Source organism: Passer domesticus, chromosome Z (assembly GCF_036417665.1).
Source record: "Passer domesticus isolate bPasDom1 chromosome Z, bPasDom1.hap1, whole genome shotgun sequence".
In the NCBI taxonomy this organism is placed as follows: Eukaryota; Metazoa; Chordata; class Aves; order Passeriformes; family Passeridae; genus Passer; species Passer domesticus.
In genome coordinates this window covers 60,590,257-60,611,049 of record NC_087512.1, presented here as the reverse complement: position 1 = coordinate 60,611,049, position 20,793 = coordinate 60,590,257, and the positions used below count along the sequence as shown (strand labels likewise).

General features: G+C 38.0%; 2 protein-coding genes across 2 annotated transcripts in view; both read left to right on the top strand.

Moving 5' to 3' along the window:
- Positions 1 to 4,071, top strand: part of KIAA0825 (KIAA0825 ortholog) — a 265,760-nt gene extending 261,689 nt beyond the window's left edge. Inside the window, exon 22 of the mRNA XM_064405518.1 lies at positions 3,945 to 4,071. The gene's annotated coding sequence lies outside the window, so the exon portion shown is untranslated. The remainder of the gene's footprint in view (positions 1 to 3,944) is intronic.
- The window catches only part of ARB2A (ARB2 cotranscriptional regulator A), a 232,785-nt gene continuing 215,930 nt past the window's right edge, over positions 3,939 to 20,793 (top strand). The window contains exons 1-3 of the mRNA XM_064405548.1: positions 3,939 to 4,070; positions 7,127 to 7,228; positions 9,774 to 9,874. Of these exons, the coding sequence (XP_064261618.1) occupies positions 4,010 to 4,070; positions 7,127 to 7,228; positions 9,774 to 9,874 (264 nt within the window). The 5' untranslated portion in view covers positions 3,939 to 4,009. The remainder of the gene's footprint in view (positions 4,071 to 7,126; positions 7,229 to 9,773; positions 9,875 to 20,793) is intronic.

Below are 20,793 nucleotides of genomic sequence, written 5' to 3'. Positions count from 1 at the left end.
TAGATGGAGGAGATGATTGGAGTGGCTTTGGCTGGATTTTTCTCTTACATAGCCAAAAGCGAAACCAATTTCTTCCAATAATGCAGAGACTGCACCTTGAGGGAGGTGGTTGGCCGGATGCCAAGAATGATAAGGCCAAGAGGAGAAGCAGAGGGAACAGAGACTTGGGGGGGGGGGGGGGGGGTGGGGTGTGGTGGAGCCCTCTGCCTTCAGCGTAGAAGGATCTCTGTTCATGAGGCCCCTCAGCCCCAGGGGAGTAAAAATATGGGGGGGACAGGTGTCCCAAATGGTGAGAGGCGGCCACTTCTTGGAACTGGGCGAGGCATTCTTAAAAAGACCTAAGGAGCAGTTTGGATCCATGGACAGTGGTGAGAGCACTGGATATGGAAGGAAGATGGTCACCACGGCAGATTTTCTCTGGGCGGCTGCCACATGTGACATGGAAGCACAGGAGCTTCCAACTGTGTTTCCTGGGGAGTCCCATGGTGCAAGAGGGAAACTCCTCTCTCCTGATGAACTGGGGGGAGCTGGTGTGCAGGAGGGTATTGGACTGAGATTTGAATGTTTAGAGGACTGGGGGGAGGAGGAGTGTTTTGATAGTGTTTGCATTGTAGATTGTTGTGTGTGTTTTTTTCTTTTTTTTCCCTTATGTTTCTGTGTTGTAGATTATTAAGGTGTTGTTTTTCCCTCCATCCCCAAATGGGAGCTTGCTTTGTTCTGTTCCCGGGTCACATCTCACAGTAACCATTTTGGAAATATACCTTTCATGGGGGCCCTGGCATTGTGCCAGGGTCAAACCATGACACTAATTTGGCAAAATCATATACTGTGGTTTTTGTCACACTTCTGTCTGCATTTGCACAATGAAGAGTATTTTAAGTATGTTGAAACCTTGTGTATATGTGCCATGTGTATGGATATGATATGGTGTCATATGGTGTCAGTTTGATTTTAAAAATATGACTGTTATGCCATCACAAGGTCTGTAGTCCAAACTTCCAATATCACTTTATGGCCAAGAACATGAAATATGTGTATGTTCTCTTATGTGTGCGTTTTTAAAAAACTAATTTGTTGACTATTTGTTTCTGAGTCTACCAGTTTCTGTGATTACATAAGCAGATGTATAATGAAAATGCAGCCTCATTGGCTCACGTGAAACCATGAAACCAGAATATTTCTGTGTCAAATTATTTTTAAGTATTGCAAAGGATGGAGTTAGAGGCACAGGATATGGATAAGATACTTTGTGTCAGAATACCTAAGTTTTCATGCATAAGCATGTAAATATACATAAACTTATTTGCTGTAACTGTTTCTTCAGGTAAACTATGCTGTATGTATCTAGTAAAAAAAAACCACAGAGGTGTTTTCAAAAGACTCATCTAAGTAATTGTATAATAACATGTTTAAGCATAGCAGTACAATAAGAATAACACATTTAAAGTCTGTATTTATTACAAGAAACTTGGTGGCATTTAGGAGCTATGTGAAGTCATCAGTATATGCCGTTGAAGACCTGGGATTTGAAATTAATACCTAGAACAAACTGCAGTTTGAAATTAATGCCTAGAATAAACTACACTTCCTGGTTTTGCCTCTGTGAAACCACTCGGAATTTCGTAATTTTCCAGTGTTTATTCTTGTATCATCAGTAATGGATTTGGCACCTCTGTCAAAGAACAGAGATCCAACTCTCTCAAGTAATTTCTTCTCTTAGTTAATTAAACAAGTATCAGTGAGGGATTCAAAAAAATCCTGTATTCAAAGAAACAATGCATAACATACTGTGTATTTGTTCCACCCTCATTATGATATCAAATCCTGCATCTAGTGGCTGCTGTAACAATTTTTTACTTTGTCAAAAAGAATTGTAAATTCTCTCTTTCAAACCTAATTCAGATTTATTTATTTTGGTGCTTTTAGCTTTGCAGTTGAACTGTTATCTACTCAGAGGCAGGGTTTTCATCTAATAAAGGAAGAAGAACAGTATCCATGGCAGAGACAAGAATGGCAAAGATTCCTGGTCTCTGCATTGATTTTATCTGATCAGGGGATGGGGTCTCGTTTTCCAAGATAAATCTGTTCAGATTGATTTTATGTTTCTTCCCTTGGCTAAGAACAAATATTTGAGGACCTGTATGTATTTTGTTAACTGCATTAAGTTACTTTTACCAAATTATGAATTTTCAAATGTTGTATAGGGACAACCACTCAATTTCATATGGCTAGAGTAATTTTAATCTGGGCTATTACAAAACACTATCATTGTAATTTTTTAGCACTTTGAATAATTTTAACAGAACTTACTTTCTTTTCTATATGGTTTATTAGAATATGCTGGAATTTATTAGAATATACTGCTGTGTAGAATATAGTGGGTTTGTGCTGCAAATGTACAAACAAGATGGACTGCTTGGAAACATATGAGGAAAATATTTAATACCATCCTTGTGTGGGAATCAACATTTGAATCACAAATATTTACATAATAATAATAATAATTATTAATATTTACATTGCCAACATTATAGGCTAGAAAATGCACAAAAAATCCCAGTGGTTTTGCTGTTATTTTTGTAATTGCTTTTGTTACAAGTGGTGACTAAAGGGTTAGACAAAAGATGCACATTTTAACTCCATCATGTCGTAATTTATGAGGTACACAGTATAAACAGACCTTTCCTTTCCAACTCCTTTGAAGTTGTGTCTTTAAAGGACTCTTGTAAAGTGTGTTGCTGTTTCCCATCAGCTTTGTCTGAACAGTCTTTACAAAGGAAGGTGTCAAAGTCTGCCATAGTTCCAACTTGTAAAATCAATGATTGGACTTTCTAGACCCCCAAGTTTAAAAGACCAAATCACAACAATCCTTCAAACCCTCTCCTTAGTTAATAACTAACACCCCCTTAAATTGCTGTATTACTCCTTTAATAGACAAGAAAATGTTTAATAGGTTTTCTCTATGTACAAGAAAAAAGTAGTCTTTATTATGCTTTTTTTTTTTTTCTGCTGTCTATAGAATGAACTGCTGTTACTTAATCATTTTGAGGATCTTTCTTGCAGGTCTAAGTGTTAGGGAGGCAGTAGTATGGTTGGTGAATCCTGTTACTATTTTGACAAGTTACAATAGAGTTCATACAACCTCATCAATGATAAAGTACATAAGGAAGAAGAATAAAACAAGTTGGTTATGACTGACAGATAAAACAAAGAAACAAAATAAGATTAAGGGAATAAGAATTCAATGCACTGAAGTCTTTTTATTGAGAAGGAAGAAGCAGTTGTGATTTGGTAGTTCACTCCCTTGGTGTCAGACTGAAAATGAAAGAGTTTGTGGATTTGAATGTCTGGTTTGCCTTCTGTGCAGAAGGAGAAATTTGGAAATAGATTTTTTATGTATAGTCTTGTCTTGAATACACTGAGATTGGTTCTGTAGCTGGACAAATGTAGCTTTGTATTTTAATAAATTTACAATACAAATAGATTTCAATACCAGTAATGTATTGTGGAAATCACAGTGGCTTAAAATTGTGTGCTTCATGTACCTTTACTAAATCAAAACTATATAGTATAGTAATGACAACCAAGTGGAGTTAATAGAGGAAGAAAATCCATAAAGATTGTGGAAGTTCTGTTGATTGTCTTTTGTTTTTCTTCTATCTCCTGTTTTGGACTTGCAGGTGTTGCGCTTCTGTAAAAGGCTTACTGTTTACTGCTGCTACATTAGAATCATGAAAGAAGTAGTTTTGATTAGGTAGAAGTATTTTAGTAGTAGGGAGAGGTATTGTTCATTCTTGTGAACTTGAATCTTTAACCAAACTTGGTCAGACTTCGCGCTTATAATAATCAGAATTTTTTTTTTGGTGGTGTAAACAGCAGCAGACAAGAGCTGTTGAAGGAGAAGTCAGTAAATTCATTAATTTCCAACTCTTGTTCTTTTTCAGATTGTCCTTTGAATATTAGTCTACATTTGCCTCAGTATTTCAAAGTTTGTTGATAGTTTGGGTAAATGATGGCTCAGCTCCAGCAAGGAGGTCCAGATGAAAAAGAGAAGACCACTGCATTAAAGGGTATGAGTCTTTTTTGCCCTTTTTTTTTACATATATTGACATTTCAGAAATCATTGTTTAGGAAAGGAAAATTATATGGTATAGTTATGAGTTAGAGCTTGGGAATTACAACACTAAAAATAAACTCTTAGTCCACCTGTGCTAATGCTTATGGTGTGTCCATTTATCAGTATTTTCATAAGATGGTATAAAACATAATGATATATGGTAAGGAGTAACAGAATAAACTATTCATTGTTTTTAAAATTTTCATCATTGCTCTTTTAGAAATTGACTGGCTTTTGTGTTCTGAGTTTTCAGACGTTTTGGTTTAGTTTGTGTGATGCTTTTATTTTATAGTTATACAACCGTATTACAGCATTTAAAAATCTCTTGGACTAGAATGCTAAAAGGGAAGAGGTTTCCAGGACATTGATATCCATATTGGTTTTATAAAGTTCCCTTTGTATGTTTTAAAAAATAAACAGAGCTAAATGGACTTAGGGGTAAAAATAATTTACATTAATGGCATGTTTTGATAGTGGCTTTCAGCTTTGGAAGTATATGAAGTAGGTTAGACCTACAAGTTAGTTAACCAAACATTAATTTAAAATGCTTGCATTGCACAGTGGTGAAAACCTGTGTAGTGCTTTTATAAGACTTTGTGCCAATTCTGTCCATTTAGTATCTTTTGAGAAAGCTATAGTTCAAGTTTAGAAGTAAAACTTGAACTATAACCATTTTATACATGGCATTAATTTTATTATCTTCAAGGATTAGTGTTAATGATGTGATCGAATGATTTTCCATTTAGGTAGAGAAGGTCTCCTTCAGAGTTTTCAGCTCTGTTGAACTATCTCAAATCGAGTTGAAAAGTCCGAGACCTTAGGTAAGAATAGTAGATCAGATTTGGAAAGAATCCCAAAGTTGTAAGACATTTTAGATGAATTTAATTTGAAAAGTTGCACAAGAAGAAAGTGAACATGTCAGTGGTTTCAACTCAGAACAGGTGCAGTTTTCTTTAGTGGCTGGTGAAAGCTGTAAATCATGACAAGCTGTACATATTGTGAATAAGCATAATATACTTTGTATTCTCTGGTCCTTGATACTCAGGAGATTGTTTTTTTTTGTTGTATATATTCTGTGTAAATAGATGGTATGGAAATTCAAATGAAATTAAATTCCAGGGATGCAGTGTGACTGGAGTCTCTTCACCAAAGAGAGAAAGATGTGCTAAAGACTGTTGCTGCCTTGGTTTTGTCAATGTACAAAGGAAGAAAGGACACATTTTTTACATCCTGTTGTGGGAGTCTTCTTTGACAAAATTATTTTATTTTTCCCTATCATTTGGTTGAGAACCAAAGGAGCTTCTGCAGAACTTCCAAAGGACAGTGCACAAGAACAATCACATAATTTCTTGCATTAATTGAATTTCATGGGACTTGCTGTTAAACAGATGTGATGTAAAAATGAGCTGTGTCTGAGAATGGATGATTCTAAATCTGTCTATCAGTATGTGGTATTATATAGACATTTAGATACTACAGAGATACTGAGAAGCCATAGTACTTGTTGGAAAGATGTTGAATTTCAGCAGCCATACCAGATGGCTTTTGGTCCTCCAGTTTTGCCCAGTGGAATCACTCAGAAGAGCTGGCGACAATCTGGAATAAATGTAAATGCTGGAATAAATGTAAAGTGAACTTGAAGAGTTGTAAAAGTGCAGGTCAAGGAACTCTCAAGAATGTTGAAGATAATTTTCAGTACATTTTAAACAGTAGAAATTTCCAAGTGTTGAACGTGTCAATCCTAAGATTAGGTAATGTGGGTAGCCTACTGGCAACAAGACCAAGCAAAAATAGTTGTACAGAGTATAAAAATAATTGTTTAGGTACTACAAAGATGGAAGCATAGTTAATGCCAAATGAAACTTAAAGAAAATGAGTATTTTCAGACTTTTTTTTTTGAGCTACAGTGCTGGTTAATAATAAGGGTAAAAATCCATATACTTAATACACTTAATGTATTTCCTTGGTAGCACACAGTATATTGATTTATTAAATAATTATAGTTCAAAGTCAGTTTAGCACTCCTGAACAGACTGTTTGTGTGGTCTTGAATTTCATCTAACAAAGAAGTAGGAAAATGTATTTTGGTGAAATTCTGCTGAATTGTTTCTTGATTTTTTTAAAATTAATAATCAGAAAATGTGTTAGAAGTGTAGCTCACTGAGTTGGGTGTGTGATATGCAATGAGGAGAGGAGAGATCATTGTACACTATTACCTGTGTATGCAGTATAATTGTTTGGTAGTTAAATGTAGATGTAAAGATATCCCCATAAGTTTGCCTCTGGTTAAATGTAAATCCTTAAATCTAGAGTAAAGAATGTAGATTATGCTAATTTTTGTGTACATGCATTAGTGACTGTATGTAGGCTGTAGCCTACATACAGTCCTGATCTGAAAAGGATGTGTATACAATGGCTTACTATAAAGTGGATGGGAGTTTCTCTATCTTGAGAGCTCTTAAATGGGGTGGTTGAGAGAAGGATTCAGGCCTAACAGTCTGGGTATCAAAGGAGGGGCTGAGGGCTGGTGTAGTCACACATCTGGTAAATGCCAGTGAGGTGATAATCTCACTGGCATTTACAAGATAATCTGAACTCCTCAAGAAGGCAATCAAGACACTATCAATTATTTGAAACTGAAGCTAGAGAACTTTATGTTGAAACCATGATGCATACCTCAGAGACTTATTTTCTAACACTGAGGTAATGAATCATTGAAACAAATTTCTGTGTCTTTGGTGACTTCCCTTTCTCTGGACATTTTTAGATTAATATAGAAATAAATAGGTAGGTAAATAAATAAGTAAATAAATTAGTATGTATTCAGGCAGTGAAGTCCGGCTTTTGAAATTTAACAGGATTTCCCATAACAGTGTCCTGTGTTTAGTAATACTGGGATATTCTTCTGCCTGTAAGATCTACAAATATCAGCAAACACATTTTTTAATGTTACAAAGGAAATAAAAGAGACAGCATGCATTATGTATTTTTTTCCTTTTACTTTTTTAGATTTATTGTCTAGAATCGACTTGGATGAACTAATGAAAAAAGATGAGCCGCCACTTGAATTTCCTGATACTTTGGAAGGATTTGAGTACATTTTTAATGAAAGTAAGTTATATGTGCTTTGTAAAGACCATATGTAGAATAGTGTTGAGTGGTTATCAGAAATTGAATTATACCTTATAAGTCCCTATTAAAATCTCATACTTTCCTGTTAGGATTGAAATTTTAAACTTTAGTGCTGATAGACTTGTAAACCTAAGACCTGTTTTTTATTTCATACAATTATACCTCATTTCATACAATGTTATGGAGTTGTACTGGGCCTATTTTATGACTTCCTGTTTTCTGTTATAAAAGTGTTGATACAAAAATTCTAAAAGTAATTTCTCTAGCATTTAAAATCAGAATTAAAGATTGGTCACTCATTTAAGGAATGTTTTATTTCTTGATTCATTTTTATGCCTACAGAAGAAGTTGTTTTTCAGATAATAATTTGTCCCAGCTATTCCATTAATACCAATAGGAAACACCTATGTATGTTGATAGAAGAATAAGCAATGTGATAGACTGTCTCTTCTGGTGTGGAACATAATTTTGCATTGCAGCCAAGTGTATGACGACTGCAAGCAAGTACTTCCAGCTAGCTCAGTCTCTGTGTTAAATGACTTATTATTTATAATTACCAGTGCATGCATTTTAAAATACAGGTAAGAAATGAGCCTCTGAGCTAAAGTAATACCAGACTGCAGGAAGTGACTCTTTCAAGATTGTTTAAAACCTGTAGAACAAATGGGAATGTTTACGATTTTACTTCTTTGCAGTGCCTGCTCTGTGAACAGAGGAACTTTAGTTTCTAAATCTGCCTGTTTTGCATCTTCCACTTTTAAAGGGGAAAAAAAGAAGAACTTTCCTTTAAATGATAGTCATTTATGCAACACTTAGCTTTTTAATACCCTGATGGCTTTCATAGGTAGGTACTTAGAGACTAAAAGTGTCATGAAAGTGATGCTCTTTCTTTGATGGAAGGAGTTCAGCTCTGTCACTTTCAGCTCCTTATTTTTAGATCTGCACAGTGTCTACTGTCTTCCTTACTGACTTCAGAGTTAATGGTTCATATGTGGCTGATAAAAAGGGTGAAATTTGAATTTTGGGGAATGAATTATATTACTGAATATTCCATTACTAAACTTCACAGCCTGAATGATTTCTTTAGAATGGATGAAGACCTATTACATATGGAAGGGTCAGCAAAGCAAAAAAGTCACTATTTTGCTTTTGTACATTTAATTCAAATGTTCAGTCGTGTATTTTTATGTCTTAATCATGCTTCTTTTTATGGTGGAAAAGTACAGAAGTTTCTTAGATTATTTAAATCTGAATAAGGCAGATCCACAAAGTCAGAGGAAAAATATAGCAGATATTTGTTACTTGTGGCGAGAGCCAGTTCATGTGCTGCTGAATGGCATATTTGTAGAGTATGTATCTGAGAAGGAGCAGCTGAAAGTAAAGTTACTATGAAAAATGTGAGAAGGAGGGTCTTTGAACCCAACATAGGGATAGGAAACTCTGGAGAGCTACTTCCATAGTATCTAGTACATGAGGTACGGCAGATCTAGAAAAAAGTTAAATGAGCAGATAGGCATAACTATTATAGACATCAGATCCTAAATGTTTTATTTTAAGCATCAGGAAATAAAGTTTAAAAGTTCTGTAAATACATCAACCAAGCATTTTTTTCTATTCAAGAGGAAACATTACAGAGAAACCTTTGCTTCAGCATTCAAAGTTTACTTGCACATATGACTGTTTTTAGAACTGCAGTTCTCTAATGCTCTGAGATCATCACTTGTGTTTTGTCTGATAGGCTGAAACATTGTTGATAAAATGTTTATTCTTGTAGTTGGCTTCCTACTGTTGCCATTTTATTATTATCATTATTTTAACACAGTCCGTGTCTTCACAAGTGGTCAGATTTGCTGTTAACTTTGGCTATAAACAAGGCCAACTACAGGAAGTTAAGATGAGAGCAAAAGTAGCATTTGGTTTTGCTCTAAATAAGCATTCTGCTTTATTCTACTGTTGTAATCTCAGTGTACCCTAAATCTGGGAGATCTTACCTGATTTCATCTTGGAGTTAAGATATTTTCCCTAATTGTGGACATGGTTCTTTTCTGATAGGCTTAGAAAGTTGTTAGGCTTGAAGAAAAATCTTTCCCTTACTTCCAGCTTCCAGCCCCTTATGTATTTGCATTTCTTTATAATGCAGTTAGTTTTGAAGTAGAGGATTTGTAGCTACAATTCAATCACCTGCAGATCAAATATTAACTGCTAATGATTACTTTTCACTGTTAATTCATAGCAGTTGAGACATAAATATGTTTTGTGAAGTACTCTGGCATTTGATATTTGTGTGCAATTTCACTGTCATAATTTCTGTTTAGCTTAATCTAGCAGTATATATGATAAAATGCACGTGCAATTTTTTATGCTACAGTTGTTTTCTGTTAAAAAACCTGTAACCAAAAATGAGGAGGAATTCATAATAGCTTGATTTTTAGATGTAGACTAATTTTTAAATTTTCAGCAATTGAGTGTGTCTTACTTTTAATGAAGAAGTATATTAACTGTAATGATTTTGTTTCTTTTACAGAAGGGCAATTAAGACACATTAAAACTGGGGAGCCATTTGTTTTTAATTATCGTGAAGATTTGCATAGGTGGAACCAAAAGCGCTATGAAGCCCTTGGAGAGGTACATAATTTGTGTGTGTGCATGCATATATATATATATCTCTGTGTGTAGCATTTAAATATATGCACACATTTAATATATGTGTGTATGTGTATATATACAGGTATGTATGTGGATGTATATATGTGCGTATGTGTTCATGTGCTATGGGTTTTGGTCTGTCTGTTTCTCTGTAGAAGTGATATTTTTGCATACATTAATAAAGTTTTAGTGTGATTCCAGTCATTTAATAGAAGGTGTTTCAGGATTTACTGCATATTAATGCTCTCACAGCAATTTCTATTGTTTGCTATATAGCTTAGAGTGTGATTTAGATTACTGTTTGACTTTAGTATATCTTCATAATAGAATATAATCTACCTACATAAGTCAGAATATTATACAGTGCAGTATTTTCTTTAACTTCAGTCACCTCATGGATTACAAAGCTGTGTCAGTTTTCTTTTTGGCTGAAGATAAATGCATTGGTTGATTTTCTCATTTTACCAGGAGATGCCAGGAACCACTAAATAAAACAGAAATCTGAAGAATGAATTGGTTAATTGTCTGTTAGCGTATTCCATATTTGGATGCTACTGGTACTTCCTAGGCAGTTCAGCCCCCCATAGCTACCTGCTCACTCCTCACTGTGGAATAGGGGAGAGAATCAGAAGGGTAAAAGTGAAAAATTCACAGGCTGAGTTACAGTTTAATAGGTAAAGTAAAAGCTGTGCACACAGGCTGTGCACACAATAAGAAATCAATTCACTTTACATCAGCAGGCAGATGTATAGCCATCTGCAGGAAATCAGGGCCTGTTCGTGCATAATGGTGCCTTAGGAAGAAAAGTGCCTTATCTGTACAATCCTGGAATGGGTTTGGGTTGAAAGGGACCTTAAATATCATGTAGTTCCAACCCCCTGCCATAGGCAGGGACACCTTCTACTACGTGAGGTTACTTGAAGCCCTGACCTTGATGGCTGATAGGGTTGGGGCATCCCCAGCTTCTCTGGGCAGAGTCTTCCAGTGCCTCACCACTCTCACAGTCAAGAGTTTCTTCCTAACATCTAATCGAAACCTACCCGCTTTTGCTCAGTTTGAAGCTATTGCCCTTTGTCCTGTCACTCCATGTTCTTGTCAGTAGTCCCTCTCCAGCTATCTTGTAGCCCCTTTACTGGAAGCTGCTGTAATGTCTCCTTGGAGATGTCAAATCTCTGGATTGAGCAACCCAAAGTCACTCAGCCTGTGGCCATAGGAGAGGCGCTCCAGCCCTCTGGGGGCGCTCTGTGCTTGCTTGCTCAGCCTGGGTTCTCTGCTGGAGCTGCCCAGCTGTTTGTCCTGCCAGAGCTTTGTTACCAGCGTTTGATGAAGCTTGCTTTTTACCTTCTCCTCCTCATTCCTGCCAAGAACTGTGGCAGGGAGTAGAAAGTGGGTGGGACTATTGCAGGTGCTTCTCACGTTTTCACTTTGTATACTTTTCTAAAAAAGGGATAGTGCTGTGTCTTGATACACATTTCTTCTGAGAGGAAATACCGTTGCATGGCCTCTGTGTGTGGATGTTTGTGTGTGTCTACATTGTTCAAATATTCCTATTTTCCAAATAAGTGAATTGGACAGGACATGACTCTAAAGATCAGTATGGGCTTCCTGTGCCACCACACTTTCCTGTGCATATTTGGAAATACACAGCAAATTTCACATTCTGTGCATTTGAAAAATGTGTGAAAATATCTTCAACACACAGTAGTATGAAAAATTCTGTGATTTTTTTGTTGTACTTGCTCTGGGACCAGGGATCATATATCTGTGATCCATATTGTGTATTTTGCCTTAGTTATAGTCATTCTCCATGTTCCAGTTTGAATGGTCTTTGAAAATGCACTTTGTTTATATTGGTAGGTAAAGGACAAGGAAGGCTTAAGGTCAGGTATCTGACAGAGAATTGTTCTAAGTTGTCTGTTTTTTTAAGAGAAAAAAAAAAAACCTAATCTGTGTTTCAGTCTTTTTCTATTAGGTGCTTGGTACACATAATTGTTCCAATAAGCCACAAATTTATAGATGTTCCATTGTTTAGTTTTGATGTAGTTACTTGGGAACACAGGAGGTGCTGATCCTTGGCATTTATTCACATAACTAAAATCTCGTTTTATGTCATAAATTAATGGGTCACTGATGCAAACATTGAATAATACTGGAGTGATGTATCACCCTCTGATAATCTGTTTTGTAGTCTAAGGTAAAAATGTGTTTAGCAAACTGTGGTAGCTTAAGAAGCAGTCACTCAAATGATCTGTAAAATAATGTAGTAAAATCTGGCCTTAGGCCTTTGCTTTGAAACATTATCCTTTGGTTATAGGAGTTCTTTAATGTGCATTTAGGGTTCAGTTATGTAGGTTGTCATCCAGTGAGATGATGAAGTAGCTATATTTATATCACTGAACAAAATTGTTTTATGTATGCAGTGTTTCCATTGTTAGCTCAGTCATTGCATACTGCTTTCCTGATTTTTAAAGGATATATACATCCTGCACAAGACAACTTTTTTACTGTGCATATACGTATATATATATATTAAAACCAGTAATATATATGTATATGTTGTGGGGTGTTTTTGATGTGTTTTATTGATTTTTAAGAAGTGAGTGTACTTTATGGCCCTACAGTACCAGCATCTTTCTCTTTTTCTTGGAGCATTAATTTCAGTTTGGTGTATCCATGGGGTTTTTTTTGCTGTCATGAATACACTGTCTGTGATGTTCTACCATTTCTATGATTGTGTGGAAATGGGTTCTTCAAAAATCAAAGTGGTTTGCCTACATCTCTCCTTACATCTTTTTATTTTTCATTCACTGATCAGTTATTTCAGGCATACATTTTTTTTCTGCAGCCTTTTGATATGTGTTGTTAATAGATAATTTAGTGAACTGTTAATAATTTTGTGATTCTGGTTCAGTCATTGCTATTTTGTAGAGAGCCCCTCTATTTGCTTTTTAAAAATTAAAATGGCAGCAGAAGTGCATAGAATATAGAGTTGCAGCTGCTTTGAACTGATGATTAATCCATGTGGCAAGTTTGAAGTATGACTGAGAAAAATTTTGTGACAACAGTTCAGTTGTTGCAGACTTTTGTTGACTTTCTACTTTTATACTCATGTAGTATCCAGAGTATCCCTAGCATCAGAAGGTGGTTATTGTCTGTTGCTCTGCATGTATCTTACAGCCTAAAGACAGTTGTAATTTGTTGATTACTTGGACACCATTGAACACTGGCATTAATATTTTTGGGAGTGCCTTCACTGATGAAGAGACTTTTACCTGTACTGACAGTTTACTTTTCTACCAATGTCTTGGAAAAGTCAAAGAGGATTTGTAAATATGTAGATTATAATATGGACCATGACATAAATATCTCTGCTGTGATCCTATTCAAGTTAATGCCATGTTTTGTAATTGCAGCCTTTCTGACCTGCAAAAGTTTGTAGGCAGGTAGCAAAATAATTGAGATTGTTTTACATATCTGTTCTACATAAATACAAAACATTATATAATGGTGACTGCAAAAAACCTAAGAAATTGAACACTTAAAGCAGAAATTCCTGGTGTCATGTGTGATAACAGTTAATTTTATGTCATCGGAGAAGTCTTATTCCACTAGATAAACTGCTTTAAAGTATGTTCACAAGTGTTAGATCCAGCTCATCACAAAGTAGATTGCCATCAAGGTTAATATTTGAGTAGTATGTGTGGCATAAGTATGTTAAATTATGACCTTGACAACCCATAATTCAGATGGCTAAGAGAAAAACTGGATTTTTATTTCCAGATCTCTTTTAAGTTAAAGAACAGCTTGGTCTCAACATGATTTAAAAAATAAGCTTTCACCTGCTACTAATTTCCTCCTTGGTTGCAAAGATCATTATTTGTTTTGATGACTGAGAGGCTATTTACATAGCACAAATGAAAGCATAGAGCAGCAGAAGAGGACATGTAAGTTAATGAAGAAGGAAGCATTAAGTAGTCTGCATTTGAAAGGGTAGCTTCTTGTATGAATAACCCAAAATCTGATGATAGGCTGCACGTGCACCTGATAGTACTTAAGGTCCAATCTTGCAGCCAAAGCTCATGTGAATAAACTCAATAGGTCTGATCTTGTGAATAAGGGCTGCAGGATCAAGTTTCAAATAAAATGTGCAGATTATTAGTAGAAATCCTTGCACTCTTAGTTTCAGTTTCTTAGCAGTTTATCATTGAACATTCCAGATTTTCTCTTGCTAGCAACGCTTTAATATAATATAAAGTACATGCTTCATGCTATGGATCAAACAAAATTGCTTGTGTACCTAGATTTCTTAAAAGGTATTTGCTGTTGGTTATTTGGTGTTTAGAAAAACTCCTAACGAGTCAACAAAATAAATTTATAGTGATGTACCGTATTGTTGGATTCCTGAACATTTGCCTTTATGGAATACCTGCTTGGCTTGGGCTGTTGAAGAGGTTTTTCTGTTCAGAGATGAGATACCAAATACTTAACAGGTGTCTGTGGAGCATGTGTGAATTGAATTTTTTCAGTGTCTTGTATTACAGCCAAATAAGGGTGAACTTCCATGGAGATAGCAAAAAGGCTCACTAAAACTCCTGTTTCACAGGGAGAGTGAAAACATCTAATTCAAATATCTCTCCTGTCCTTATTTTTGAAAGCGGTTAATTTCTGTTTTGTGTCATCTCCTTTGATAGTGCTGTTTCTCTGCAGGTTATGCCAAATTTTGGTGGTTTAGGAGTAGTACTCTAGAGTTCAGTGGTTCCACTGAGGCACTCCAAACTGTGTGCTGCTTCCTTCATTCCCCCTCCCTCTGTTCCTCTGTGATAAGATGGAGAGTTGGGAGCAAAGAAAGCAAATATGATGGGTTGACATAAGAACAATTTGGAAACAGCAATGAGATAAGAAAACTAGCAGAAAAGGCAAAAATATTAATAGCAAGAGTGTACAAAAGCAAAAGAGTGTTTTCCATGCAAAGGGCTCACTATGGAGGTCTTATCCATGCAGCCAAGCTCCCTTGTTCCAGAAGTGAGCCCTTCCCTGTTAGTGGAAAATAACAGGGAGGTACAGAATAACCTCCGGGTATTAGCGATGCTCCTGCTCTGGCTGCTGTGGAAATGAACCCTGTCCTGGCCAGAATCAGGGCCCCTATCTACTAATGATAATTGCAGAATGCTTTTTGCTTTAGCAAAATTTTACAGTGGAGTCAATGTCGCAAAAAATATTTAGAATTGCACCTCTCTGTGAGGTACACATCACATTTCCCCATGCATCTGTATTACCCATGAAATGCACTCAGGTCCTTCAACAAAAATAATCTCACTGTTGGTTTTGCCTTTGTTGGAGGCCGACTAATCCACACTGTCACCCCTAACAGATTCCTCATATGCAAAATGGTAACTCTGTCCCTTCTGTGGTACATGGGGGTTTTGACTGGGCAGGGCCAGCTAGACTGGAACCTGTAGTGTTAACTAACCAGGTAGTTTCAAATAAACGTAGATCCCAATGTTTGAAGTTTCCATCACCCGCTGCTTTTAATATGGTTTTAATAGTCGATTGTATCATTCAACTTTCGCAGAGGCTGGTGCATGACAGGGAATACGATACCCACTCAATACTGTGCTCTCTGGCCATGAGGTCTATGACGCTGTTTTTGAAATCAGTCCCATTGTACTGATGCCTTTTCCTGGGCTTAAAAAATTGAGAGCCAGACACAGTTAAGGCATAAGAGATTTTTACCTCGGTACTTTAATAAGAATGCTGTGGTACACCATGTTATCAAGGTGGGATGTGCCGCAAAGCACACACACGATAGAACACATATGCTATTTATAGATCTTACAAATTTGCCTACTTAGGTAGGCAAATGCTAGGTATGCTAACAAAGATGCCCCAATGGGAGGCCTGGATGAATGGCATTATATTCCCCCATTCTAGGAATTTCCCCCTGGATGGGCCAAATTTCTAGTTTACAGGATATGTTCTAGAGAAGACCTTAGTTTCCCAAGATAGCGTGGGGTTTTCCAGCCTCCTGCTGTCAGGCTTCTAGGAGGTTTGGTTTCCTGGTCTGATGGAGAAGGAAGACTTGCTCATCATATGATGATCGACAAGTCTCGTCTTTATTCCCGAATCACCGATTATTATACACCCTTTAATTAGCTCATGAATAGTGCAAAATCCCAGCTCACCATTGGCTAACTAGCTATCAGCTATCTACGTGCTGTTTTGGTATAACTACTTACTACTTTCCCAGGCTGTCCCGCTCCACCACCTGTGTTTGTGCATTTCTTCATCTGTGGGCCAAGGACACAGTTTAATTGGAATGGCAACTCCCCTCATTCTCTATCTCGGTCAAATTAATCTTACTGTGACCTTTAGCTCGGAGCGAGCTTGTTACAAAGCTCCCAACATTTCCCCCCTTTTCTTTTTGGGCCAGAAGTGTGGTTTTCCAAGCCTTTTCCATCATCTGACTCACCATTCTTTGTACGCAGTTAAGCAAGCATGGTAATACAAGCATTAGCATGTTACACTTAATTTCCTTATAGCATACACTTAATGTCCTTATAGCATACATTGCTGCTCTATTCTGCAATATTGCATGATTTACACTTTGTACATCTTGAGACAGTATGTCCAATATCTGTCTGTCTTCTTTGCTTGTTGAATGGTCAACGTTTCTCTTGCTCTTGATAGAGTTACACATTCTTCATTGAAATCTATCTGGACTTTGTACTTGTTAAAACACAAACAAATCCTACGTCCCTGCAGGATTGAAGAATTTTCTCAAAATCCTGGAGGTGAAGAATGAGTCCTGGTTTCATTTTGCAATGTTATATAGAGAAATGTTAAGATAAGAGTAATTAGGAATCAATTTAGATAATACACATAATCAACAACACATACAAGATCAAAAAATTACTAAATATTACAACACTGAACTTTTATCCCAGAGTCTGCGACAGCTGATAAACTTTAAAATGACAGAGAATTGGAGAAATCATGTCCGGATTCATGTTTCTCCAAATCACTTCTGAAAATGGCTCAGCTGTCATAGATGGTCAAATCGCCAAGTCAAAAGGACTTGAATACTATTTGATGCAGAAAACATCTGGGTTGATTGTCAGTCACTCCATCCAAATAGAGCTAGAGCTTGGCCAGAGCCCGAACTCTAATTGGTGAGTGTCACTTAACGTATTTTTTAAACAGGACTTTTAAAAACAACTGTTATAAACAAGAAACCTTAGGGTTACAAACCAATCAAACTAGCAAATAATTGAATCCTTCTGAAGTTTCTGTCAAGACAGAGACTTTCTAAACACAGCAAACTTCTTGAATTCTCTGCTGGAGTATTTCTGTAATAATAATTAAAAGAACCACAAAACTGGCAATTTGGATAAAAGCTCTCAGAAACATCTAAATAGTTAGGAAATAAAAAGACAGGATCTTGAAGAGACACGTGTCTTGCAGGTGGTCACACAAAAAAAATAGAAAAACACATGAAAGCTGGCTGTAAATACTACAACAATACCTTAATAATAATTCTTATCACAAAAATCAGAGAATTCACATAATGTAATCAATTTATCAACAGCAAGTGTTCAAGGAAGTTAAGACTACCCCTTTTCTAAGCATACATGTAATATTAACAACAATCACTATCTATCAGCATTACTTACAAAAACTAAAAATAACAAAGATTATAAACTTAATATCAATAATTCTTAAAACTTTGAATCTTGGATAAATATTTTAAAACAAAACTGAGAAAGATGACAGATAATTTTAAACACAAATAATTTCACTTAAAATAAGGACAGTACAAAAACAATTAGCACATTTACATCCATTTATCTAATGCCATCTCTTAATGAATAGAAGAGAGCAAAGACCATAGTATACAGAAATATTACAGTTTAAATCTTCTCACATGTAGTCCAAACAGAAACTAGGAAGTTTACTTCAACTCTGTTCCCTTAAAAGATTGTTCCTGCCTCAGGTAAGGGAAAGGCAATGAAGTCATCAAACTTAAAGCCATCAAACCCAAATACTCAATCACTTTTTAAAAAGCAAACACATTTACAAAAAAAACTGGTAAACAAACTGTAAAGCCTGTGGAACAGTTGGGTGAAGTGCTCCACATAACATCTGCTGTATGATGAAGCACTGTGTGAATTTTCAGAAGTTTTTCATCCTGATCTTGAAGAAAATTCCTGACCTGTTTTTTCTCAGACACTTGTTTGAATTGCTGCGATGGGCTGTCTGCTGTGGTTGCCAGGCAGCTGTGACAGGGCGGTGCTTTGAGGAATGTCAGCCCGCTCCCCGTTTCCGCCTGCTCCGGCACAGCCTCAGTCTGCGCCATCCCGGGGGTGCGGAAAGGAACGCTCTCGCCCGAACCTGCGCAGCCCCGATCTCCTTTGGGCTCCGCTCTGCCTGGATCTCCGCTCAGGCTGGTTCCCCTTGGCTCTGCGCCAACACCCGCAGCCATCGGGAGCATGTCCCACACCGCTGGTGCTCTTGTGCGCTTGCAAAAGTGAAAAAGCCCTCCCAGGTCTAGCTTTCGGGTTTCGCATTACTGGTGCGCGTCCGTCGCTGCTACCAGTGGCACTGTGCTTATTGCTGCCGCGTATTCGGCCCCTGCGTCTCGCCTTGGCTGGCCCGGCCCCGGCTGGCACTTCCCTCGCGATCTGTGCGCTTTCCCCACGGACAGCTGCCGTGCGAGTTTTTGTCACCGTGCGTGTCACTGGACCCGTGGTGCGCGTAACCACCGCCGGCACCGAGCACGCCGCCACCGCAGCGCTGGGTCCGCTCCGCCGCCACACCGCTGGGACCGCCGCTACCATACGCGCTCTCACCGCTGCGTCTGACCCGGGCTCTCCCGCGGCCCCTGTCGCTTTCCTGGTCCCGAACTTACGCCACTCTGTTAATTCATGTACTGTGTAAGGATTTTGAGAAACTCCTTGTGTATACCCGTAAGCTAACAACTGTGGGAGCTCTTTCTGCAAGTCTATGTCCTTAATCTGCTGCTTTTTTAAAAAGCAAGTAAATAAATCATATGCTGCTTGCCTTTCCATTTCTAATCAGCGCTGTTGCAAGGCTTTCAGACTCCGGCAGCACGTAGGCTGGGACTATCTATATAGCACCCAGGGCCGCGAACTCACAGTGATTCGTTTGCCGTCCCCCCCCTTGCTTCAGAGGAACCCGCTCCTACTTCTCCGATCCGTGGCAGCCGTGTCCATCCGTAGTTGTCTTACGGATCGACGTCAGGGTCAGCCATTTGATGGAGAAGGAAGACTCGCTCACCATATGATGATCGACAAGTCTCGTCTTTATTCCCGAATCACCGATTATTATACACCCTTTAATTAGCTCATGCATAGTGCAAAATCCCAGCTCACCATTGGCTAACTAGCTATCAGCTATCTACGTGCTGTTTTGGTATAACTACTTACTACTTTCCCAGGCTGTCCCGCTCCACCACCTGTGTCTGTGCATTTCTTCATCCGTGGGCCAAGGACACAGTTTAATTGGAATGGCAACTCCCCTCATTCTCTATCTCGGTCAAATTAATCTTACTGTGACCTTTAGCTCCGAGCGAGCTTGTTACAAAGTTCCCAACACTGGTCTAAGAAAATAATAGGGCTATGCTAAGTTATCAGACATAAGGAATTACAAGTATCCATGCTAAATACTGAAGGTACATGAAAGTTATATAAAAGGTATATAAAAGAAAATGCAAAAAATCATCTTCACATGAGTATAATTCTGTTTTTTCTGGGGTCCCATGTTGCCACAGAACTTGCTTTTTGAGGCCCAAGCTGGTGTTCCAGGCAGTGATGTGAGGCACAGAGTTAGTGTGAGGGCAATGTAATTAATTAGCCTGCCAAACATCCCTGTATTTGTAGTTTGACCATCATCCACGACACCACAGGGGCTGTATCTGTTTGGCCTGCTTGATCAGTGCATGTTTCACAGTTATGGATCACCTGGGAAGTAGCGTCCATCGTTAAATCCTCGCCATAGTTAAGGCACGAGCCCATCTGTATTGTTACCTCTCTTCCCTGCTGGCCTGCAGCATCATGGGCCCACCAGCCAGAAATAATTCACTCTTATGCTCCCAGTCCTGATCCGCCTGTGGCAGTTTAATCTTGGCAGCCCAATTCACCTGTCCATTCTTCAAATGCTCTTCAGTAGCCTGACTCCTGCATACATGTGCTGCATACATGAACTACTTCTACAGCCAGCTTCTCTACCTGAGTAGTGATGTCTTGCCACAGTTCTTCAGCCCAGATGGGTTTACCTCTGTCCTGCCAGTTGGTCTTTTTCCATTGGTCCAGCCACCCCTGCAGTGCATTTACTGTCATCCAGAAGTCAGGCCATTTCTCTCATTCAGCAATATCTAAAGCCAGCCGGATGGCTTTCTGCTCTGCGACCTGACTTGATGCACCTTGTCCTTCCATAGCTTCTGTGACTTGTGTGTAGAACCTTGTAGAGCTGCTTTCTGTTTCCACTGTAGCCCAGCCATACAGTAGGAAGCATCAGTGAAGAGATCGTACGTCTTTTCATTTTCTGGTAGCTGATTTATATGCATGTGTAACTTCCTCCTCCTGTTCTGATGATAATGCATACTTTTTGCCTTTGGGCTGAGTCATGATGAATTCCAAGATCCCTAGGCAGCTGGCATTTGCTGTTTAAGCTTTCTGTGTGATCAGAGTTATCCAATTATTCTACATAATACCAGTGGCATGATGGGTGGAAGGGACTTTTCCTTTGAACATCTCGCCGAGCACTGGCAATCAGCTTGCCAGGAGGAGCCGTGCTTTGGTGCCCCTCACATTGGAAACAGCTCAAGCCCCTTCATAAGCTGCCAAGATCTTTCTCAGTTGTGGGCCTCAGATCCCTTGTAT